Here is a 25,000-nt window from a genome sequence, read left to right as displayed (position 1 = left end):
AAGCGAGAACTTGTTTTAACAAGAATAATAAATCGTTTAAAAGATAAGGGGAAGAAAAAGTCATTTTACTTGATAATTGTTTTCGTTCTGTCTGTGTTGAAGCTGGTATCATTGAAGGCTGGCATGCAGTACGCCGTTTATCCCTACCCCACCTTCCTCTTTGCTCTGTTTTTAATTATTTATAGCTACGGGTGTATGAATCTGAGAAAAGCCGAAACAATGGATCAGAGCGGGTTTCACCTTCTCCAAGTCTCCGCGCATCAAGTACAGTTGCAGAGAAACCCTTGCTACTTTGTTCGTGCGAATTAACTGTTCATATGTGTGATATCTTACATACACAAATTGTGTGTGATGTCAAAGTCTTCAAAAACAATGAAGTAGTGTTTTGCGACATTGAGTGCAAATCCTAGCTTTGTCACCACGCTCAACATTTGTTTCTGGCAATGGTCCTTTTTCAGATGGCGACCATTTTGAGTCCCAAGGGACTGAAAACTATTTTTTGGCGCCCCCTGAACTCGCTTCCAAACACATCAACTAGAGGCTTGGGGTACAAACTCTATTTTCTTTGAACAGCATGGCCGCGGGGTGACAAATATCCATTCTCATCGATTTGTGTTGAATTTAGTTCAAGATAGCTACCCAATGTTTCATTTCAGTTTTGTTGCTGACACATCGCAAGCCGCCAGAAAGGGTCAGTTGTCTTTTGTTTTCCAAAGGAAACCTCGTATCATAAGGTGATTAAAAATATTGGTAATGAAGAAGTTGTTTTCGGGGAACTGACATTCCGTAATTTGTGATCTGCATACTTTCGTAACGAAGCTAAGAAATTATAGGACATTTTGAACAATTCAATTTTCATTATGTTTTCACCTAAAAAGTTTGAATTCAGAACTGAGCAATACTCCGGCTCGGGCAATCAAACAATAGAAGTTTTCAGAAAATACAGATACAAGTTGATTTTTTAATCAAGCGTGACAGTGGGTGAATGTAACTGAATGCATTGAGAGAAATCGATGTAACAACTTCCGAGCATAAATTAATTTTAAAATTAATCAACTCGGTTTATAATTTGTTTAATGAAAAAATAATTACTGATGATACTACGATTAAAAAATGTCGTCGACACCCGGAGTTTCTTAAATTGATCGTCCACGTTTTGAATTTATAAGTGACAGTAAGGTAAGTGTTTTTGTCTTTGTTGCCAAAACAAGGTATTGGCCAGTCTAAGTTTAAGTCTCTCTCTTACGCAAATGAGGAAATCGAGAATTCCTGCACGAAAGGTCTTCAAGTTGTTTAACGCGATAGTTGCACTTTCAGGGTGGAGAACTTGACCTCAGTATCTAATTATCCTCTTCTGGTGGAAACTATGGGTTTGAACAAACTCTGATCCCTTCTAACAAACTAGACTTACGGAATGCCCAACACAAAAAAAAAATGCAAAAGGAATTACTCTTTGCAACCGTTAACTATTCGACTTGTGGAGTATACCGTGGTGAAAATCTTTTGAGGAGCTTTGAAGATCCTTAAAAAAACTTCAGGATTTTTGCTTGAGTCCTCGAAAACCTTGGAAACTGAGGATAGATCATAGCCAAGATTCTTGAAGATCTTCAAATATTCTTATCAACATCTTAAAGATTGTGACTGTCTAAACAATTTCAGTCATTAGACTACCTTTAAACCTGTAATTAACCCAGTCCCCGCTATTACTTTACATACCACAGTAAGGTAATTTTTGATATTCCAATCAGAGTATTTCGTTCACAAATGACAACAAAGTGACAAACTAATGGTAAAAGAATTCTTTGCTGGGTTTCATTTCTGTTTTAGTACCCTTCCGAGAGCTTCATGATGCCAATTCAAATAAGTATAATAGTTTATATAATATCACCTTAAGGGCCTTTTAAAGAGGGATCCTTAGAGGGATTAAATGGGTGTAGTTATTGATGAAAATTTGACTTGGAAACCTCACATCTTAAATTTCAAAGTCCATTGGTATCCTGTACAGGTCAAGTTTTTGCCTTTCTACAGCCTCACTTCGTATTTTGTATTATAGATTAATTTATCCAGACTTAATTTACTGCGTTTCTGTGTGGGGATTGACTTATAATTCTAACTTAAAAAGAATAGTTACTTTCCAGAAAAAAGCGATTAGAATTGTTGATAAAGTTCCCTTTGATTCCCATACAGATCCTATTTTTCGAGATCTCGAAGTTTTAAAATTCAGTGATGTTGTTTTGTTTCATTTAGGCAAGTTTATGTTTTTCTTCTCTATAGGTTTACTTCCGAATTCATTTAATGACATGTTTACGCTGGCTAATTATATTCATCCTTATAATACTAGAAACTCATCCAATTGCAATTTTTATATTCCATTAGTTCGAATTAGTATACGAAAATTTCTAATCCGCTTCCAAGGCCCTAAATTTTCCAATTCTCTTGATAGTCAAATTAAGTCATCTGGATCTACCGCTCAGTTTTGCAAAAACCTCAAAAGATTTCTTCTTTATCGTTAGTAGCATCAAATTCTTCGAGGTATTTACGCTTTTGTATTTTTGTGGATAAATGTGTGTGTGTGGGTCTGCACTCTTTCGTCTTTTTTAACAATATATTGTATTACTTCCCAGTGCTATCTTAAACTTAATTTCCGAGTCTGATTTGAGGAAGCCCATAGCTCCATAAGCTCTTATAGTTTCTTTATGGGCTTCCTCGCCTTTTTTACAATTTTTTGTATTTTCTTTAATTAATAAATCGGATACATTATATGTAATCATGGCAAATAAAACCTTGAAACCTTGAAACCTTAAATTATTGCAATCAATTTCAGAGTTTCTTCAAGCATCTTTTGACGACCTTTGCAAGAAATAGGAAAGGTTTTTGCGAGGATCCTTTGAAGAATCTCATAGATCTACCAAGGATCCTTGAAGATCTTCAAAGATCCTCTGAGGTTTTTCACCAGGGTAAATTTAACAAAGCCTCTCCTTGGCTGAAGCAGAGTCTGTTTACTCTGGCTGAAGCAGCCAATTTGTTTAACGCCTTGGTGGAAAAGTTTTTAAGTCAACGTTTTTCTTTTGAATGTCTGCTGTTTCAACCCCAGAAGAAAAGGCAAGAAGTTACATTGTAAAATTGTGATTTGTTATTTTGTCCGTTTATCCAAGGTCGACCGTATAGCCGAAATTTGTGGGGCTCACCTTTCTGGGACTGAAACCTCAAATTATTGCATGGGAGGAAACGTAACCAAATAAATTACCTTGTTGAATGTGATCTCGAGTTTGGTTGTTCCCCATGCACACCCATCGGTTGTTAAGGAATGAGAAAGTTGATCTTGGTATGGAACACTGACAAGAACAGCTACGGTTCTGCCCCACCGCATTGAATGAACTACAACTAAACCGAGTATCACTACACATCCAAGGTGGCAGGTTAAAAGTGTCCACGCCACTACTTGGTCTGGAAATCTGCATAAATTGAGCTCTTATAACGAAAACATGAAGCTGGAAAACCAAAAGTATCGATGCTTCAAGCTTCATTTCAGATGCGACTGTACGAAACGTTTCTCACCAATCAACCGAATGATTATGGCACGCCTTGATCCGATTGCCACTGAAATGTAGGACTTGTATATCTTCTCTGTCAGCGTGAGGACTTTTTTCGGATTTGCAAAATACAATCCTCTTGCCGTTTTAATCGATAATCTATTATTCAGCATACACGTCCAAAGTTTCTTTCCAGCAATCAAATATCCCAGACGTTTTGCGCTTTACTCAGTCTAAATGCTGAATACATACGCCGCAGCAGGGCTGTTATTGGCTGAGTACATCTTGATGACATCTGTCTAGCCTTGGTATGAAAACTATGTTTTTTAACTAAGCCGTTCAAAAATGACTTCTAACAGGGAAATGCGTGGTGTAAAATTTTATTAACGGAAAGATGTGTGAAATAAACTACCAACTGACTAAGAAAACTCTGAAACTGGCAAAGAAATTGTCGAAAGTGATAACTTGTATCACTCAAAATTATCACATGCTATTTGTGGCAGCAAACTTAAAGACCTAAGTTATAAGGAAAAAAAGGTTTGCCTTTGACTTTTTAGAACTTATGACATCTCCGACTACACTTTTTCCGTTTTTAAACTTAAAGACCTGTTTGAATGAATCATTAGGATAATTGCAGAATATATCTGTTTAACTTATTAAATTCATAATCTTTGATTAGTGCTTATATTTAGTTATATTGCACGCTTGTCAAATGGATTGCACTTGAAATATTTCAAGGAAATAAGAAATAGGAAAGGCGCTGAAACAAATATCTGGAATCTAATGATCTTCGACCAGAATTTCATTTTTTGGATATCAAGAGAGCTTTCTTTCTTATATTTTACTAGCTTAGTATTATGTAAAACACTGAAATCAAATGGCAATTTTTTGATGGATTTAACAAACTTTGAAGGAATCGAACGCCTTGAATTCATCACAGTGGTTACTCAAGTCGCATCTTACCGGTATTTTGTACTCAACTCTGAAAAGGTAAAAAAATGGAAATGTGACAATGAAGTATTATTTGAATGAAAGCTTGTTGTCTCTTTTGTGCTTCATTATTTACGGTCAAGGTTCTTTCGAAAAGGGTTCGATGTGTGAACTGTCAGAAATTTATTTAATTGCATATGCGTTGTGACACGGATTGTGTCTGTTTGCACGCACGCAATTGAAATAGCAAGGGTTTTTTTGCTTTCAAAAGCAAATATGTTGTTTGGTTCAATATATTTTTCGCTCGAAACGGATTTCGTGATATTTTCTGCCTTTGTGAATTTTAATATCATGTTGTGTAATGAATTCCTGGCTTGAAATGTGATACGAAAGGATTTTTTTTAGTAGTGCTCTGTAAGCAGGAAGGGTTCACGAAAATAAACAGGTCTGTTGGAAGCGAGCCCCAAAATCAGCAAAAAATTGTGACGCCGATGAATAAGAAATTAGCTGCTATTTCCAAAATGATGAATTACGTGGTGATAAATAACCTCGTCTTGGAGAGTAAATTTTTGACTTTGCAGAAACAATGGTCAACCTCAAGAGTTGGGCGATTGTGATCTTTGTTTTAAATTCGCTCATTTATTGTCAAACTTATAACACTTGACAGAAAAAGAAACTTACAAAAACCCGGTATCTTGCCATCATTTGACACAGATGCTTCACTGTTTGGCGAGTAAACATGCCGCGGTAACTTAATCACAGCGCCCGCTGAATTCCGGCGATGTCACTTTCGATTTTGCGATTTATTTGTGCAGCCAAATGTAGAATAACAGAATTGAACTTATCAAAAATTATCCCAAAATGTTTGTCTCTGATCGTAACTTTTTATATTCTATATTCACGGTTCAAAATTAATGTTGTTTTCATGTCGGAAAATATTTTATTCTCGATCGACCTTCCTGGAAACTTCCTTCTTCTCTTTCTGAAAACTGTGTATCAATATTTATTTACTTTTGCATCAATATTTGTTTTGCATAAAGCAAGCTAACAAAATCTGTACCTTGCTGAGTTCGCATTTGTTAGCGTTAATAGTATTTTTGGTCCAATGCTTCTGTTTTTCAGGTCACCCATCGAGATACTAACCCCGTCGGACAGGGGCATTCAGTAAACTTTAGTATTACGAAGCTGTCAGATGCTTAGAGGGCACGCTTAAACTTCTGATGAAAAGAAGTTGTGAGGGAACTTGAAAATGATCAAAATGTCAGCCCAGAAGCCAATGTTTCTCGCTTCCCCTTTATTTTTTTCAATCTTTCGGGGTTCAGTACTTTGCCAGTAACCACATGTTTTCTCAGGGGGGCTATTTACATAACACTTCTACCATGGCACTACAATGATAGACAATACCAAAACAATATCTTGCACTGTTAGAACTACATATTACGCAAAGACAACTTGAATCTTATGGAAGACAACACGCAGCTCAGTTGACATTATGGAATAAATCGCTGTGTTACTTCACTACGACACGTAAGCAATGCGTGTCTATTTTTTATAAAGATGACAGGAATTTCTTCTTTGTGACAAATAATTAATTCATAAGCCGGTAGCCAGGATTTTAACCTCAGAAAAGGATCTGTTTCGTCGTACGAACGTGTGAGGACCTGTGAGCCAAAGGGCCTCTGCTGGTGTGACTTCTGGGTGACCCCTTAAATGGTCTTAAGGACCCCCCAACTTGAAAAAATTGCGATTTCCTATACTTGTCAATTCCATTTAATTTCTTTCTGGATGTTGACTTCAACTTTGTTTAAACCTGACAACAATTAGATATTGATTTCATTTCTATATACATTTATTTCATTGAAGTATTTTAAAACAATTTTTCCATGGTAATTTCTCTGTTTTCTGTTTTTCTTAACAGGAGAGATTTTGAAAATGAATTGATTAAAAAGTTAAACGCTAAAAGATTTTTAAAACACATTATAAAAGTGAACGACGTTTCGGCGCTACGTTACGCCATTATCAAGTTAAAAAGTAAAAAAGTGCGAGTTGTAAAATGAATATATAATATTTGAAAAAAATACAATAAATATTTGCAGGTCCTATGGGTATAATTCCTAAGGTAAGAAACACAAAAAGATAAAAATAATGATTAATAAATAAATAAATGTACGGTAGTGTCACGTGAACGGTTTGGCGCGAATGGAGTCAGCTTGCGTGTTAACAGAAGGCTTGATGTCCTTTATGTACAACACCTCGTACACTAGACAATCAAACTTGCTGTTGCATTTCCTCGGAACTTTGAAAAGGTGATCCTACTGGCAAGGCACAATTTCATGCAAATGTTTTCACTCAAAACTAACTTTCCACCTTCAAAATCGACTTTCATTTTTTTCTCCCGTCATATTTGCGAAGTTTCGGCTATTTGATTACACTCATGTGATAAGAGGGCCATGTTGGTGCCAAAACAATAGAAGAAAAATAGCTCAAGTTTTGCAAAATGATAGAGTCAACTTTCCACCAACATAGCCGCCGTGACGTCGATCATGTGCAATCAAAGAATTTGGGTCACGTGTGTTTGAGGTTAATCTCTTTATTTTTAACAGTTATTTAGGAAGCAACAAATCCAAGATAACGCGGACCGGAGATGGTTGCCATTTTCAAGTCAAAATTCGTTTTCTTAGAATGCAACGTCAAATTCTTCTCCGCACTTGAACAGAAAGAGTGTATGACATATAATCCGCCATCGAAGTTTAATTTTCATAGATTTCAAGCCCTGTATATAAATGACATGATAGTAAAACGAAGCAGCTTTCCTTCGGCTTTAGAGACATGCCTCTCTGCAGCTGTAGTTACTGCATGTTCTTGTAGTCTCCTTATCTACCCATCATTGAATCAGCCTGCTTTCAATGTAAGTTGCAATAACTGACTTTCGAATAGCGGTTGTTTTCAAGTGAACCATTTACTGGGAGTTCCTGCAAATTAATGTACATAGGCCGCTCGGGATAGATCTCGTAGCAATGTCGACCAACTTCGCGGCTCTTTGTGTTGTTAAGGACCTTCGATTGAGCTGATCCCGTATGGAAACTTTCCTGTGTTATTTTCACCACAGTAAGTTCGTTATCAATTGGCTCATTGTTTTCTGGGGCTGGTTCACATTTCGGTGGCATTACATCGTCGTAAAAACTTTCCTCAGTGCTCCCCTGACAGTCCCGTACCGGGACACTGTACGTGGATGAGTATATTGCTAAAAAAAAATTAGATTTTTTGTTTTTTTAAAATTGCGTCATGGCAGCCATATTGGGGTCCCAAATAATAATAAAATAGTAAATGGTTTGAACCCAGGAGTCATTATTATTATTATTATGTCTTTAACTACTAATTAACAATTATTGGATGAGGTTGAGCATGTTAGCGATAATTATCAAGGCCAAAGTTTGTGTTATCTGCCGAAGCCGAAGGCTGAGGCGGATAACACAAACTGAGGCCTTGATAATTATCGCTAACATGCGAAAACCGAATTCAATAATTGTTTTATTATGCATATTCCTGAGCTGAGCTCCGCCATGACAAAACTGATCAAACTGCTGGTTAGTGTGTTAGGTGATGTCACTTCTGCATGCATAAAACTATTGTCTGTAGGTATGACGTCAATTCTACATATATAAAATCTATTGTTTGTAGGTATGACGTAAGAGAAACAGAGCAAGCAAGAATTAGCTGCGTGCTTATAGCCAAAAATCGAGCTGGTGACACCAATGTATAATAATAACAGTTATCAAGTTAACTCGAATCAATTGAAATCAAAAATTGGTTTTTGAGGAGGGAGGAAAATCGGAATACCCGGGGAAAACCTCTGGAGAGACTCGGAGAACCAACAAACTCAACCCACATATGACGCCGAGTCTGGGAATCAAACCCAAGCCACATTGGTGCCGGGACGCGAGTGTTGTCTCCACTGCGCCAGCATGGTTCCTCTATCTCTTTTCCTAGTAGCGACATTCGTTGTATTGCTCTTACCCCCTCCCTCGGGTTAGATTTTATATGAATACACTAGTACTGTTGGCGAATATTCAAATTTCCCGCTCATGTTATAATCGGCCGTTTTGAATTTCGATCGTGAATTAATGAATCTTTATTCAGGTGCCAAAGCTATATTTTATTACACTTCCTTTAAGGCAATACATTAAACACAAGGTGTCGATTAGCCTTTCTTGATACAAGCATTCGCATTTCATTAAGAGGGCTATATGTGAGGAGGGTCATATTTTCGTGGCATTCCTAGCCTGTGAAAGCGGAAATGTACCAACTTGCCTTGGTCTCTTTTGTCCGTTCTCAGGACAGCGTAGTAAAGTAAATATTGCGCAATGGCCAAATTTAGCGTGAAAGACGAGTCTGAAATATTCACTTTTCCATGGTGACCAATGGAATTATAATAATATTTATTCATTGGAAATATTGTCGTTCGATGGTAACCAATGGACTATATTTATTCATTGAAAAATAGACGATAAGTTGAAATTTCTTTTCAAACCTAAATTTGCTTCTGGATGTTGACTTCAAGTTTCTTTAAACCTGACAACAATTAGATATTTATATCTAATTGCGCCTCAAGAGAACCCTAACGGTTTTGCTGTCCTTCGTTTCATCAATGGTGTTACGCAACCCCTAACAAGAATTCTTCGAAGGCACGATATTCGAAGTGTAAATAAGCCCCTCAAGACTTTGCAACAAGAATTCCTTTCTCCTAAATTCAGACGACCTATTGAACACCAACCCAACATGGTTTATAAAATACCCTGTGCCGATTGTGATTGGTGTTATATAGGTGAAACTGGCTGTTGCTTTGAAACCCGCAAGAAAGAACACGTTAGGAATGTAAAAACATGTGCTAATGGGTCAAACATTGCGAAACATGCGTATTGATTTCTATCATTCTCGAGTTATCGACAAAGGCTCTTTTTGTATTAGAAAAACTCTAGAGGCCTGGCACACCTCTACTACCAAGCATGCTGACAATAACTCTAAGCCGATTCCTAATCAGTATCGCATTCTTTTTAAACAATAGCCACCTTTTTTCATACTTTTACTCTGTTCTTTTTATTACTTTTATCTCGCCTTTTCTGTATATATTTCACTAATTTACATTCAATGTTTTATCCGTGGAAGGCTGTAGATCGACAGCCGAAAGCTTATATTCCTTTTAGCCAGAGAACGTTTTTTATTGTATTTTGATGTCTCATCCTGGCTGCGCTTCAATTTTTAATTACATAAATCATTGAATGTTCTCTCTCCGCAATATCTAACGGAACTTCTGGTGCATCGGAAATCAAATAGGTCTTTACTCTCGGATATTCTAGACCTGCTGATGCAGCCAACTTGTAAAACCAAAACATATGGTGATAGAGCGTTTTCCATGTGCCCTCCACAGATTTGGAACACTGTTCCCTTGGAAATACGATAGTCCAGTACAGCTTTGTTGTTTAAAGTGCTACTGTGACGAAATTTGCATCTTCCCTATCTAAACCATTTTGGCACATAAACACGTAGTCTGTGCGAGAAGAAGAATGCTGTTTACCATTTTCAAATATCTCTTTTTGTTCTGGAGATATTCAAGTTTTTTTAATATGCAAATTAGCCAAGTGATGACGTCATAAACCCAACCAAATTTTGATCAAGTATGATGGAGAAAGATATCTCAGCCAATTTGTATCAGAAGTACTTGGTTCTTTGCACTAAGATTCTAGTAAATGTGTTCCACAATATGAGCACACCATTTTTGTTACCATGGAAACATACTGGGTTCCAGACCTCCCTGACATTAAGAGCTTTGCAGACCACCTTTGGCGTTCTGTTTTGATATTTGCAAATGGTGCCTCATCTGCATGATCCTGCCAGCATATCAAGATGTTAGGTCATGTTTGTGGCCTTGGTAAATGTATTTCTAGCCTGAGATCACCAAAATATTGAAATCAGGTTGAAGGGGACTGGAAAAGAGTGAGTTGCCATGGGAACCAATTTCTTTACAGTCATAGGTGTGTTGCCTTCAGAACTATCAGCTCGCCAAGTTTCAATGGTCTCTGTTGCAAATTGACCGAGATAGCTCTATTTATATTCTTGATGTTCTATTGGGTTGGGTGAATGACGTCATCAGCCTTCTCATTTGCATATTTAACACATTTTTCAAACTTAAATATCTCCGGAACCAATGCAGATATTTCCAAACGGTAAACAGCATTTTTAATGTTTTATGGTACTCTATGCGATAAACCAAAAAACTCAAGGGATAAAAATTTGATCACAGTAGCACTTTAAGAAAAAACTCAAAACATTCCTTTTTACTAAATTTATTGAGAATAACTTTTTATGACATTCTTAATGTTCTTTAGATTCTAGTTGTTATGATAGTTGCTTCCGTTTTAATTTGTAACTTCCTTGATGTAAATCTGTAGTTTTGGCGATATATATTGTAAAGCGCCTCAAGCAAATAGTGGATGTGTGCGCTATATAAATGAACTATTAGTTTTAATTTTTTTTATTGTACTGGCAAGGCACATACCATTCCATAGAAGTGTTTTCATTCAAAAACTAACTTTTCAATTTCAATTTTTTCCTCCCATCATATTCACGTAGTTCCGGCTATTGGGGGTGTGTTTGAGGTTAATCTCTTTATTTTTAACAGTTCTTTAGGAAGCAGCAAATAGTGCGAAGATAGTACTGACCAAAGATGGTGGCCATTTTCAAGTCATAATGGCTTTTCTTAAGATATAATGTCAAATTCTTCTGCGCACTTGAACCGAAACAGTGTATGACCACTATCTAAGTTTAATTTTCATACTAGCTTTCGAGCCCTTTAAAAATATTTAAATGAGGTAATAGTGAAGCAAATGAGCTTTTCTTCGGCTTAAAAGATATGCCCATCTGCAGCTGTGGTTAGTGTTCTTGAGGTCTCGTTATCTACCCTCCACTGAGTCAGCTTCCTGGCTGACGCTTTCAATGTAAGTTGTAATACATCACTTCAGAATCACTATTGTTTTCAAGTGAACTAACTATTCACGCGGAGTTCCTTCGGGCCGCTCGGGATAAATCTCGTAGCAAATTCCACCAGAGCTCTGTGTGATGTTCAGGTCCTTCAATTGTGCTTATCCCGTATAGCAATTTTCCTCTGTTATTTTCGCCACAGTAAGTTCGTTATCAATTGGCTCATTGTTTTTCGAGGCTGGTTCACATTTCAATGAAATTACATTGTCGTAAAAACGTTCCTCAATGTTCCCCTGACAGTTCTTGATTTGTTCCTTGGCAGTGTCTGGATGCGGGTAGGAGCCGGAAGCATCTGCAACAGCTGGGGATTGTGGAACACTGTACGTGAATGAGTATATTGCTGAAAAAAATATATATTAGTTTTATATTGCGTCATGGTACATGTAACCATATTGGGGTCCCAAATAATAATAAAATAATATTAATAAATTAGTAATATTAATGGTTTTAATAGAAGTGCATTCACCAGGTGGCTTTTCGTCTACTCCTAACAGCTATCAAGTTAACTCGAATCTACTAAAATAAAAAAAATGGTAGAGTATCCGCAGAAAAACCTCTTGGAGCAGAGTAGAGAACCAACAAACTCAACCCACATATGACGCCGAGTCTGGTAATCAAACCGAGGCCACTTTGGTGGGGTGCAAGTATTCTCTCCACTGCGCCAGCGTGGTTCCTCTATCTCTTCTCCCAATAGCGACATTTCTTGTATTAACCGTTCCTCCCTGAGCAGTAGATGACCTAAAAAAAATGTTGCTCTTACCCAACTCCCCCGGGTTTGATTTGATATGAATACGCTCTTCCCTAATATTGTGTTATGATAAACAATTTTTAATTTCCCGAGTCTTTATCTTGGCACCAAAGCTATCGTCTCAATACTTCCCTTTAAGCCAATATATGAAAAGCTAAACAAAAAATATTGTCTTCGAAATTGACTGGCTTTTCTTGATACAAGCATTCCCATTTCCTTGAAGAGGGCCATATGTGAGGACGGTCATATTTTGGTGGGATTTCTGTGAACGAGGAAATGTACCAACTTGCCTTCTTCTCTTTTGTCCGTTCTCAGGCCAGCGTAGGCGTGTTCATAGTCACCATCGACATTTGAATTATCATTCGGAGATTCGGTCACTTCATCAACCTGTTTAAATAATAAGACAGCAAACTCATTGTTTTCTGAGGCTGGTTCACATTTCAATGAAATTACATCGTCGTAAAAACGTTCCTCAATGTTCCCCTGACAGTTCTTGATTTGTTCTTTGGCAGTGTCCGGATGTGGGTAGGAGCCGGAAGCATCTGCAACAGCTGGGAATTGTGGAACACTGTACGTGGATGAGTATATTGCTGAAAAAAAAATCTTAGTTATATTGCGTCATGGTACATGTAACCATATTGGGGTCCCAAATAATAATAAAATAATATTAATAAATTAGTAATATTAATGGTTTTAATAGAAGTGCATTCACCAGGTGGCTTTTCGTCTACTACTAACAGCTATCAAGTTAACTCGAATCTACTAAAATAAAAAAAATCCGCAGAAAAACCTCTTGGAGCAGAGTAGAGAACCAACAAACTCAACCCACATATGACGCCGAGTCTGGTAATCAAACCGAGGCCACTTTGGTGGGGTGCAAGTGTTCTCTCCACTGCGCCAGCATGGTTCCTCTATCTCTTCTCCCAAAAGCGACATTTCTTGTATTGACCGTCCCTCCCTGAGCAGTAGATGACCTAAAAAAAATGTTGCTCTTACCCAACTCCCCCGGGTTTGATTTGATATGAATACGCTCTTCCCGAATATTGTGTTATGATAAACAATTTTTAATTTCCCGAGTCTTTATCTTGGCACCAAAGCTATCGTCTCAATACTTCCCTTTAAGCCAATATATGAAAAGCTAAACAAAAAGTATTGTCTTCGAAATTGACTGGCTTTTCTTGATACAAGCATTCCCATTTCATGAACAGGGCCATATGTGAGGACGGTCATATTTTGGTGGGATTCCTGCGAACGAGGAAATGTACCAACTTGCCTTCTTCTCTTTTTTCCGTTCTCAGGCCAGCGTAGGCGTATTCATAGTCACCATCGACATTTGTATTATCATTGGGAGATTCGGTCACTTCATCAACCTGTTTAAATAATAAGACAGCAAACTCATTGTTTTCTGAGGCTGGTTCACATTTCAATGAAATTACATCGTCGTAAAAACGTTCCTCAATGTTCCCCTGACAGTTCTTGATTTGTTCCTTGGCACTGTCTGCATGTGGGTAGGAGCCGGAAGCATCTGCAACAGCTGGGGATTGGGGGACACTGTACGTGGATGAGTATATTTCTGAAAAACAAAATCTTAGTTTTATATTGCGTCATGGTACATGTAACCATATTGGGGTCCCAAATAATAATAAATAATATTAATAAATTAGTAATATTAATGGCTTTAATAGAAGTGCATTCACCAGGTGGCTTTTCGTCTACTCCTAACAGCTATCAAGTTAACTCGAGTCTACTAAAATAAAAAAATTGGTAGAGTATCCGGAGAAAAACCTCTCGGTGCAGAGTAGAGAACCAACAAACTCAACCCACAAATGACGCCGAGTCTGGTAATCGAACCGAGGCCACTTTGGTGGGGTGCAAGTGTTCTCTCCACTGCGCCAGCATGGTTCCTCTATATCTTCTCCCAATAGCGACATTTCTTGTATTGACCGTTCCTCCCTGAGCAGTAGATGACCTAAAAAAAATGTTGCTCTTACCCAACTCCCCCGGGTTTGATTTGATATGAATAAGCTCTTCCCGAATATTGTGTTATGATAAACAATTTTTAATTTCCCGAGTCTTTATCTTGGCACCAAAGCTATCGTCTCAATACTTCCTTTTAAGCCAATATATGAAAAGCTAAACAATAATTATTGTCTTCGAAATTGACTGGCTTTTCTTGATACAAGCATCCCCATTTCATGAAGAGGGCCATATGTGAGGACGATCATATTTTGGTGGGATTCCTGTGAAAGAGGAAATGTGCCAACTTGCCTTCCTCTCTTTTGTCCGTTCTCAGGCCAGCGTAGGCGTATTCATAGTCACCATCGACATTTGTATTATCGTTGGAAGATTCGGTCACTTCATCAACCTGTTTAAATAATAAGAAAGCAAACTGAATCATTTGCAACCCCCTTTTCTTGACATAACCATGTAGAATTTAAAAGCAATTAAAAATGCAAAAATTAGACGATGAGAAGTCATGAGAAATTCCTTACTGCTCTGTCTGCAGCCGTGGAAGTCGAACTATTTTTGGCGTAGCTTTCTAGATTATGTCTCTTCCTGTAAATGAAACATGCGGGAACTATCAGAAACTATCAGAAGTATGCCGTATGTTCTCCAACATCACTACTCTTGCAGGAAATGTAACATTTCTATAGCAAGTGATTCAAATTTGTTCAAACTCGTTGGTCATCTTTAAATCTTCTAATTAGCATCAATGGAAAGCCCTCCTTTTATGCTTCCTAAGCTGAAGTTCACTTTAACCGTTTTGCAGGGTCAATTTACCCGAGAGATTTTACAAAATAACGGGCGCACAAGTTCGTAAAACTAGCAATGAAGTATGAACAGCAAACTCTAAGCCTTTCAAAAGACGATTGCTAGTAATCTCGCAATCTGATTGGTTAATTTTCCGTTGTCGATAAGAGTCCACGCGTTAACATGTCACCTAATGGATTTTTCATCTCTCAAACTTGGATGACGAATGAGAAACGGTCTTTTGGGAAATAAACCAATCAGATTGTGAGAATGTTATAGACAACGCTTGCTCTTTCTGTGTGGCACAATCTTGGTCACTATCGCTCACTCTCTGAAATAAACATTTTCTTTGGCGCTAAATATTGTGGTAAAAAACAAATCGAATGTGGTTCAGCGTTGTCTGTACTCTTATCGACAACGATATCCGTCATCACAGTGGTCAAAATTTGTCGTGGACTCACGAAGCGCACAACATCGTTGTCGATAAGAGTACAGACAACGCTGAACCACTTTTGATTTGTAAATTAGACAACCACAAGCTATAATCCTGGACAAAGATCGTTGAGACTTTTCTCAACTTTCGTCCTTTTAGACTCAACAATACCCCCTTCCTCTTTCTCACCCACAGAAATGTTGTTTACTGATCACGAAGTGCAAATAAGAAAGCTTTCCCTCCCCTCAACATTGTTTAGGAGGGGAGGAGGGTGGGGGCACCCGCGACAATAAGATTAAAAAGTCATTTGTAATTCATGAGCCTAACAGCCTATCAAACCATCGATAAAACGTCACGTGCATGAGTTTTAAACCCGATAAAACACTCCTCATTATAATTCTTTATGTAAAGAATAGTAATGAGACCCGACTGTTATCCCTGTTGAAATACCACTGTATAAACCATGGTTTTCTCCTTTCCTTCCGGTGCGATCATTTTGCGGAATCTGAGAGAGATGAAGGAGAATTACCATGGGTTGGCAAAGAAGTATTTTCTTTATTCAAAGGGTTCTTTCAAAATTATATTGCCACATAGAAAAATATATATACAAATAAGATAAGAAAGAAAATGGATGATAACATTGGTGGCGAGGAGGCCTAAAGAAAACTACTAAGCTTATATAAATTAGGCTTCCCAAAATAAAACACCTAGCGCTCGTTGAATCTACAAGTTAACGACGGAGATTACAATCAAATGCCGGTTGAAGGTCTGATACCACAGTGACTGTGGATGGCTTCGAAGAGGCGTCTGACATTTGTGTACTACTGGAAACTTCCAATGTCGAGGAACTAAGGAATGTTGTACGGCTCGCACAGGAAGATTTGCGAGTGTTGTCAACCGACGATTCCAGTGGATGACAGGAGACGACGATGATGTTTGGGAGACTTTTGTGAGCGAAGCAGGAATCGTAGTCGTGAAAGTTGTAGATGGATTATTTAAGCTCATCGCTGGTGTAATATGAGAGCGCCATGAAGCCGCCAAGGCTGTAGGAGCTGCACGATTTCGCTGCATCGTGCTCATGTAAGGTCTTTGGCTAATTGCTGGTGATCAAACCCGCGTTGTCTTCGTTGACAGTTTGGTAGAAGAAAATGAACTTGTGGGCGTGTTAACAGGACCTATAAATAAATAAATAGATAAATAAATAAACAAGTAAACTGAATAGAAATTTCTTTAAGGAAAATTTAATTCTACCTTGTTTTCTTTAATTTATTGTTTTGGCCGATTTTTTCACGGTCTTTGTCTCGTGATGAGCCGGAGTACGACAACGGTAATCCATTGCGCTGAGAAGACCAGAGTCAGCTTAAATAGGCTTCTTTCGGTGCGTAATTGCTCGTCGAACCATTGAATAGGTACAAGACTTAACTTTGGCTTGTGACAAACGTTAAATTTGAAATTGCACTATCAGCTGTGAAGATTAGTTTTAAGTTAAATTTGTTTTCTCTTTATCTTGTGATTGATTGATTAATTGAGTGAGTGAGTGAGTGAGTGAGTGAGTGAGTGAGTGAGTGAGTGAGTGAGTGATTTTATAGGATGCAGTATATTTCTTTTTTGTTTAAATCCTCTTTGTCCTCTACGATGAAGCCAAAAACTGAATGAACTTAAACGATTCTGTTCCTTGGAGTTTAAACAGACACCGACAGTCACTCCTCCCTGACCAAAAGAGTCAAACTGAAAACTGCAGCTTACGTACAAATTGAGGAGTTTTCCGTGAAGGATACTACTGCCCGGCAGACTGTTGTCTGTAGAAATTCGCAAGCTATCCCAGGTTTGCAAGGCTATCCAATAGGATACAGTTGGTCAGTATATCTTGGTTTTTCCTTGAGAGTTTGCCGTTTCTTCCCGTCTCCTTCTTTGTCCTCTTGAGACTCGTTTTCCTTAACCTTCTTCTCAACGACTGCCACTGAAGAAAAGAAAAATGCCCCCTCGGATTTTCTTCATGGCGTTATCGCACTCGTCCCTTTTAGCACATTTTTGTAACCACAGGTCGTTAGGGTTTTTTGTCGCTTGGGATGCAATGTAGGTCAACTTTGCTGAAATTAGTGAGCAGTTTTCTTGTACGACGGGCAAGATTTTGCTGACAAGAGCACTTCGAATATTCTGCAGAAAGTTCAAATAACGAAACAACGTAAATTAGTTCTCTTAGACTCGACTCCGTAAGCTTTTATTCTGAACTCAAGTTTCCATACAGGATACATACCTTAATTACTGTTGAGCTGCCGAGCAGGAGCACTTGCCATCCCGGTACGGTTTTCAAACTTGAAACTGCATGGTGAGAGCAACTCAGCCTTTTGCTTTTATAGCATTTTCAGCTATTAGCTGATCTAAATTCCGACACTCTCTTTTGTTTCCCGGAGTATTCATACTATTTGAAGGAAACAGAAGTTGTAAAATGTTTCCGGTATTCCATTCATAGGCGCTAATCTATTAATATGTAGCGAATACCTCACTCTGCGTAGTAAAGATTTTTTTTTCAGCTTTGAAAATTAAAAACGGAAACTTTTGTCTGATATCCTATGGCTTAGTATATTTGAAAATCATTATTGATTTGAAAGCAATGCAAGAGTATTCTGGTAGAAAACTAGCATATGGTGCATCTGTGTTTTGGCGTGACTACTTTTCTCGGGAATTGAGTTGTTCTTTGCATCCTCGATAATGCCTTTTTAACAAAGTTGCTCGATTTTTGTAAAGCATGTTGGATATGACGGATGCACGGAGACAGCACTTCCAGATCTTTCAATAGCATACTGATTAGCCTCTTTGATTATTACTCCCCTGTGTTACTGTAAGTGTGTCTCCGTCGTCTCCGTGTCTCCATCTGTGATGATTAGGGTCTTTGAATAGTACCTTCCTTTTTGACTGCAAGGAATTTTTTCGTCATCAACTGTGTTTCCTACTTGTTTTCGGTGTTTTAGTGCAGGGGACAATTCGAGTACCGTGAATTTCTTCAAGTATAATGGATATGATGTAGATACAGAGACAGCATTTTTAGATACGACTTAGTCTCAGTCTTATTTCACATCTTATTTCAAGTTCGAATTTTGAGTTTCCTTAAGGCTCAGCGGTTTTGACGGATACACGGAGACAGCACCTCCAGTTCTTTAAGGCATAATGATCGTGTCTTTGAATATTACTTTCCTATCTAGCTGTAAACATGTCCTCGTTATCCCCTGCTTTTTTTTTTCACTTCGTGTCCTCTTAGATAGATAGATAGATAGATAGATAGATAGATAGATATTTATTAATTATATAAACACCAATGAAATACCACACGTGAAGATAACATGTTATTTTCACACGAGAAAAGATCACTGCTGCTATGGTTACATATAAAAATCACGTCTTTCGATACCTTTCGGGAAATAATTTGGGCCGTTTCGTATTGAAAAATATTTCACGAGTGAGCGCAGCGAACTCGTGAAATATTTTTCAACACTCGACACTCGACTCTCGGACTCCATATAAAGAGAACAATAGATCCCGTTTACGCTTGTTCCGTTCAAGAGGAACACTTTAAAAAGTTGAGGCATTTTTCTGTTCGCAATTTGCTTTTCAAGTAAGAACAATGCATATTTTCAGGTTGTAGTGAGGTCGGTTTTCCAATAAGTAATATTTGCTTTTTTCAAAAGGAATGATGATATTAGGGAACGATCATCATCATCATCATTATCATCGTCGTCATCGTCGTCGTCATCATCATCATCGTCATCATCATTGTCATCATCGTCATCGTCGTCATCATCATTATCGTCATCATTATTATCATCGTCATCATTGTTATTATGTTCATCACCATCATCATAAGCATCATTATCATTCGATGTATTTTGTCCTTCCTTTTCATTGGCCGAGAGCCCACCACGTGACCTGCAAATAAGTGTTTTGCTGCAAATAATATTCTGCTCATGCGCAGTTGACATCACGCTCTTGTGAGAAAATGACAGATCGGTTCCCCGAGCTGTTAGAGAATGATTCGACATCTTCAGTTGATCGAAAGAACAGTGAGAATACTAAGAAAGGAACAAAAGTTGCACTCAACGTATTTCGAGAGTATCTCAAGGAAAGAAAGGTAGACGAAGAGTCACTCGTGTCATCGACGCGAAGGACAAGTTGGCGAATGCATATGTACTAAAGAGATTTTATGCTGAAGCCAGAAAAAAGCATGGCGACCTTTACACCACTGTGAAAGCTTCACTTGTCGGGATACGCTTTGAAAACTGTGAAATTCTTCAGCTTTGTTGATGCCTAGTGTTATTGATTGTTTGACTGTAAGTACAATTTGAAGTCTACAAATATAATTATGCTGAGAAAAAAACCAATTGATTGGTGCCATTACTCGACTCTGCAAGGCAGCGTGCGCTTACGGCTTCTCGGAAACAAAAACAAAAAACAAACTCGGTGATCAAATGATAAAACAATTATTGACCTCGGTTATCGCAAAATATGGTGATTTGTCAGTGTCTCGCAGATCAATTATTTGCCTCAGCCTTCGGCTTCGGCAAAAAAATTGATCTGCTCGCCACTGACAAATCACCATATTTTGCGCAACCTCGTCCAATAATTGTTAATTATCTTCACAATTTCCCTCATCAATCAATAACATCGTCGCCATCACTATCATTATTATTATTATTATTATTATTATTATTATTATTATTATTATTATTATTATTATTATTATCATCAGTATCATCAATCGTCAGGAGAATCAGCTTTATCAACTTAAAGGGACACTTCGTGTTGGATAATCGGGCGTGTAACTATAATTGCTTGCATTTCTGGACAGAATTGGCATTATCGTTTTCCTAATTTGTGAACCGTCCTTAGCCTGATGCAAATGTGATGAGCTGCATTTAAAACTTATTCAAGTTCATTATACTCTGTCAATATTGTGACGGTTACCTGAATTTGTATCGACGACAAATAGGAAAGGCAACGACGAATAGTACTATTGTGAATATTATGGAAGCTGTAACTCCAACAATGACAGGCACTTTAGATGACGAATCGTCCGTTTGTCTCACCCCCGAACTGGGCTGGAAGCGACCCTGTAGTGAAAAAAAGGGGATTAACAATTTAAGAATAAACTATATTTGTGTAATAGTTTCATAGGCAAATGCAAGGGTATTCACAGCCTATAACTTTTGTTCGTATATACATAGGCCCTTTTTCCCGTATTTATATATCTTGGTTATGAGTATCCAACGGCTCTATTAGCTGGGCAGCCTGTTTACTAGGAATTAAAATTGTGGGTAATTCGAAAACCATTGCACAAAAATTTTTATGATGCTGCGATTCAATTATGGTTGTACTATTGCTCCACGCGTAGTACTAACATAAGGAACAAGACCCTACGTTTTGATCTTTCCGCACACCACGACTGACTCGACTTTTTCGGGGTTTGGTTTCAATCACCATGCTGAACGATCGTAAAAGAAACTTACACCGCTAAGCCCGTGTTCATTCTGAAATTACTCAAATCGCATTGATAGTTTTCCGACTTATAAAACCCCTCTTGTTTCTTGACCTCCACTCCCTCTCCCGCTTTCCCTCTTCCTCTTTCTCACTCCCACCGACTCTTTCCTCTCTGTCTCTACTTGTTCCCCCCCCCCCCTTCTTCTCTTCTCTCCCTCTCTTCTTCCGGCCCTCTCCTCTCCCTCTCCGTCCTCTTACTCCTCTACTATGGCGTTTAACATCTACGACGGCGACGTCGACGACAACTTCGCTTCGAAATATAACTCTGTGCTATCATACGATTATGCCATCTTGCGATTATGCCATCTCGTTTAAGTCGTAACGTGAGCAAAGTATCCTAAAAATCAATTGGTACAAGTGATTTCAGAGTAAAGACAGAGAATGAATGATTCACATTTCTATGCTCACGTTGCGATCAAAACCTCAAATTTCGTACGTTCACGTCGTTGTTATGCAGGAAATGCGTGGTGCAGTACAATTATTTTTCATTTTTCAACCAAATTATATTATTGTTTTGTAGCATCGTCGATTCTTAAACTCCGTACTCTCTCACCAGTAGGATTGACGATGCTCTTAAATTTACCTCAGTAGAACTTTGTTTCGTCTGTGTTGAGGTCTCTCTGGGCACCTGTAAAAAACAATTGAATGCAAAATGGTTTCTTGTTGACCAACATATGATGACCAGGGTAGGTTTTATTTATTTACAAGGCGAGAAATACCTTCGATGGAGTCGATGTTGTTTCGGAGAAAGCAGCTTTTGTTGAGGATAACTCGGTTTCTTGTTTTCCGAGAGGACCTGTAAAAAGGTATAGAACTTTTATTTACTGTATTCACGGCCATATTTAAGGCTTCAGGGCCCGAGTCTAGAAGTAAAGTATTTAAACAAACACAACAACGACGAGAAACCCAACTTCCAGGGAGCTGTACGAAAGCATGTCGATTTGCATTCGGAACAACTGAAGACAAATCGACTTGGTGGCCAAATCTGTGTTGAAAGCCTGAAATCCCCCGCACCTCTACCAATGGACCACACCCACCTTCTTGTCAGTGCAAATTAGCCTTTTTCGAATCGAGCTGGATATGCATGGGAGAAGAAAAAAACGATTGTTTGCGACAACGCCAAAGACTGATGTTTATATCTTGAAGGAGTCTGCAAGCTTTCGTCAAATGATGAAATTTTACTGGATCGGACTGTAAAAGAAAGTCAGCGGTGGGCTTTACAATATCACCTAAAGAAGAGAGCTTAAAGCCTATAATTCTTTGATTGAAGGGGCACCTTTTGCTAAAAACCTCCCAAAAACAGCAGACTTTAAAAAAAGTGAACTGTGTATTTGCGGTTAAAGAGGCTAAGCTTTTCGATTTAATTTATTTTATATTTAGTGCCACTTTAAGAGAAACACAAGTTTGAAAAACTGCTCAGCATAACTTACAGGAAAAATTTCCTTGCACTTTAAACAGAAGACAACTGTTGTTGTATTCCCGAAGCTTTGGTGTACATCTGATACCAAGCTTGATTATTTGACCCTGGTAAGAGTCATCCAAGACCTAGGAGTGGGACAAATGTAAGATAAGTTATCCCTTGCTACATAGATTTTGTTAGCCTAATTTTCACAGACGACTGTTCTCAGTTAGTAAAGCATCGGACTCCTTTGCGGTAGTACGCGGCTTGAAATTCCGGCAGGACGAACGCGACGGTAAAATATTGACGTCTGGTCTTTGTACTGATATCTGCAGATTTTGTGAGCATCTATTCTTTTCTAGTAAGAACGAGCAACCGAAGGTTTCATCTGAATTCTCTCTCGCTCTCTCTCTCTCTTCTCACCTCGTTAGGCCATCGATTTCGATGATGGCTGTATTTTTGGCTTCTTCTTTGGTTGGTGCTCTTGTGACCTACAAGGTTTCGCCTCTGTGCTGATTTTTCTGACACGGAATATCTGAGGTTGTGAGGTTTATTAACATGGCATAGTAAGGCTTAAGTCATTTTTGAATGTATTTCGATACTAGCTGTTACTTAATCAGAGATCTTGGAATAGAATGTTCTATATGAATCCTTTGGACTCTTGCTTCTTCCATGCAAATTTTACAATTTCATCTCCCAAAGGAACACATCCTAGCCTTAGAGCCATTTTTTGAAGTGTGTTTCGTTGTTGAAGTTTAAGACAAAGTTACCTTTAAAAAGTATGCTTTTCGCCTTCCTTCGTTCCATTCAAGTCCAAAACTTGTTTGCAATTGGTTGGCTTTCAGTGTCTCCCTTTTCCCATCGCATCCAATATACCATGAGATGTCAGGGGAAATGTAACATTCTTCTTTGTTCAGTTGCGTTCGTGCCCTCGCAGTTTTACTCAGCACTCTCAGCGGTTCTGTCTCACTTTCATTGTGAAATAAGTTGTTAATTTCACAGCCTATGTGGCAAATGAAGTTGTTCAATTAGGTGGTTTAAAAACTTTATAGTTTACTTGCGTATGGTTTGCCTACGTGTAGCCGTGTTTCCTTCGGGGGGAGGGTACGGCTAAACGTAGGCTAGCGTATCATCATCTCCGAAATGAGAAAGGATCTTTTTGTCGAAACAGAATAAACGTTTAGGTAGGCAGAGAGTCTTTAATGTCTTAAATAGTCAAATGCCTCTTGTGATCCGCTGTTTTCATCAAGTGCAAGTCACGATGATGACATGTGTTCATTTGTTAATGAACCCTGCATGTATCAAAGGGAACCTCCACTAAAACAATAAAATAACTTAAAACCACAGAACATAATGTTTACAATCAAAATTCTTGGATTTTTTTCCAATGGAAGCCTTTGGTATCTAAAATAATTCTTGTTTTGCTTTTCAAATTTCCCCGGCTCCGCCATCTTGAATCATTAGGGACTTTACGATCTACGACGGCGACGTCAACGAAAACGTCACCTCAAAATATAACTTTGCACTATCGTAAGTTTCATGCGGTTAGGCCATCTACTTCGCGTCGTACAATGGGGGCGAAGTATCCTAAAAATAAAATTCACATTTGTGCGCTCGTGTTGTCAAAATTTTTTAAATTTGGTGATTTCACGTCGTTGTTGTGCAGTGTACCGCACGACTTTGTGCTAAAATTATTTTTCCTCTTTTAATCAATGATATTGTTGTTTCGTGGCGTTCTCCTTGAAGACCGCGTCGTAGATCGTAAATTCCCTATTAGCAATCTTAAGCGCGCGCTTTCAGTGTCTCCCTTTTCTCATCGCATGAAATATACCATGAGATGTTAGGGGAAATGTAACATTCCTCTTTGTTTAGTTTCGTTCGTCTCGAAGGATGATCTTTACTTAGCAGTCTCAGCGGTTTTCTCTTGTCTTCATTGTGAAATATGTTCTTAATTTCACATCCTATGTAAAGAATGAAGTTGTTCAGTGGTTTAAAAAAGCTTTAAGGCGCCCGCAAATGAGGAAAAATTTGCTGAGGAAGCAAAACGTTTCTGAACAAATTCAGAAACATTCTTGCTTCCCGGGAAGCAAATTTTGCTTCTGCCAAAAATGCTTCCTAGGGCCGCAAACGGAGAAACATTTGCTTGCGCAACATTGTTTCTGCGACATTGTTTCCTCGTTTCCAGGCGCCTATCTATCTATCTACCGTTTATTTGCCTCCATCACAATAATTGATGATTCTTGCAAATTGGAAAACAGCCAGTGGTCGATATATAAATAAATAGATAAATAAAGAAAGAAAATAAATAGATAAAAGTAATAAATGATATTATGAATTAATTTAAAGGCAGTTTGTGAATGCTGTCAGAGAAGAGGCATTTACTGTCTCATTTGGCAAAGCGTTCCACTCGATTATTGTTCTTGGAAAGTAAGAGAATTTATAATAATCAGTAAAAGCGAATGGGACCTCATAAGCTTGGTTGTTGACATGACGGCTAACTCGGCCCAGTGGCTTCAGATATTTCCCAGTGTCTATTCCAATGTGGTCATTGTGGATTTTATAGAACATAACTAGTCTATCCTTTTTCCGTCTTTCTTCAAGGATGTTCCATTGTAATTACTGTAGCATTTCATTAA

General features: G+C 38.2%; 3 protein-coding genes and 1 long non-coding RNA gene across 7 annotated transcripts in view; 1 reads left to right on the top strand and 3 right to left on the bottom strand.

Moving 5' to 3' along the window:
- Positions 1 to 4,246, bottom strand: part of LOC138056887 (uncharacterized) — a 20,649-nt gene extending 16,403 nt beyond the window's left edge. Inside the window, exon 1 of one of the 2 annotated variants that reach the window (XM_068902820.1) lies at positions 3,559 to 4,246. In XM_068902820.1, coding sequence (XP_068758921.1) covers positions 3,559 to 3,706 — 148 coding nt within the window. In that variant the 5' untranslated portion in view covers positions 3,707 to 4,246. Of the gene's footprint in view, positions 1 to 3,247 lie in introns of both variants that reach the window. The other variant, XM_068902819.1, reaches the window with a different exon arrangement.
- LOC138056895 (uncharacterized) overlaps positions 1 to 25,000 on the top strand; it is a 58,827-nt gene that overhangs the window by 2,809 nt on the left and 31,018 nt on the right. The window contains exons 2-4 of the long non-coding RNA XR_011133544.1: positions 657 to 734; positions 11,764 to 11,821; positions 12,762 to 12,819. This is a non-coding gene — a long non-coding RNA (uncharacterized lncRNA). The remainder of the gene's footprint in view (positions 1 to 656; positions 735 to 11,763; positions 11,822 to 12,761; positions 12,820 to 25,000) is intronic.
- LOC138056884 (uncharacterized) overlaps positions 6,773 to 25,000 on the bottom strand; it is a 35,838-nt gene continuing 17,610 nt past the window's right edge. Inside the window, exon 8 of the mRNA XM_068902812.1 lies at positions 6,773 to 7,707. Coding sequence (XP_068758913.1) covers positions 7,367 to 7,707 — 341 coding nt within the window. The 3' untranslated portion in view covers positions 6,773 to 7,366. The remainder of the gene's footprint in view (positions 7,708 to 25,000) is intronic.
- LOC138056885 (uncharacterized) overlaps positions 11,110 to 25,000 on the bottom strand; it is a 17,799-nt gene continuing 3,908 nt past the window's right edge. The window contains exons 2-13 of one of the 3 annotated variants that reach the window (XM_068902816.1): positions 23,135 to 23,367; positions 22,396 to 22,510; positions 21,685 to 21,761; positions 21,549 to 21,593; positions 20,393 to 20,538; positions 14,742 to 14,805; positions 14,518 to 14,614; positions 13,706 to 13,822; positions 13,523 to 13,621; positions 12,723 to 12,839; positions 12,540 to 12,638; positions 11,110 to 11,841 (exon numbers count right to left, since the gene is read on the bottom strand). In XM_068902816.1, the coding sequence (XP_068758917.1) occupies positions 11,603 to 11,841; positions 12,540 to 12,638; positions 12,723 to 12,839; positions 13,523 to 13,621; positions 13,706 to 13,822; positions 14,518 to 14,614; positions 14,742 to 14,805; positions 20,393 to 20,538; positions 21,549 to 21,593; positions 21,685 to 21,761; positions 22,396 to 22,510; positions 23,135 to 23,367 (1,448 nt within the window). In that variant the 3' untranslated portion in view covers positions 11,110 to 11,602. Of the gene's footprint in view, positions 11,842 to 12,539; positions 12,639 to 12,722; positions 12,840 to 13,522; positions 13,823 to 14,517; positions 14,615 to 14,741; positions 14,806 to 20,392; positions 20,539 to 21,548; positions 21,594 to 21,684; positions 21,762 to 22,395; positions 22,511 to 23,134; positions 23,368 to 25,000 lie in introns of all 3 variants that reach the window. The other 2 variants (XM_068902814.1, XM_068902817.1) reach the window with 2 other exon arrangements.

Source organism: Montipora capricornis, chromosome 7, assembly GCF_036669925.1.
Source record: "Montipora capricornis isolate CH-2021 chromosome 7, ASM3666992v2, whole genome shotgun sequence".
NCBI lineage: Eukaryota > Metazoa > Cnidaria > Anthozoa > Scleractinia > Acroporidae > Montipora > Montipora capricornis.
This window is presented reverse-complemented; position numbering and strand designations above follow the sequence as displayed.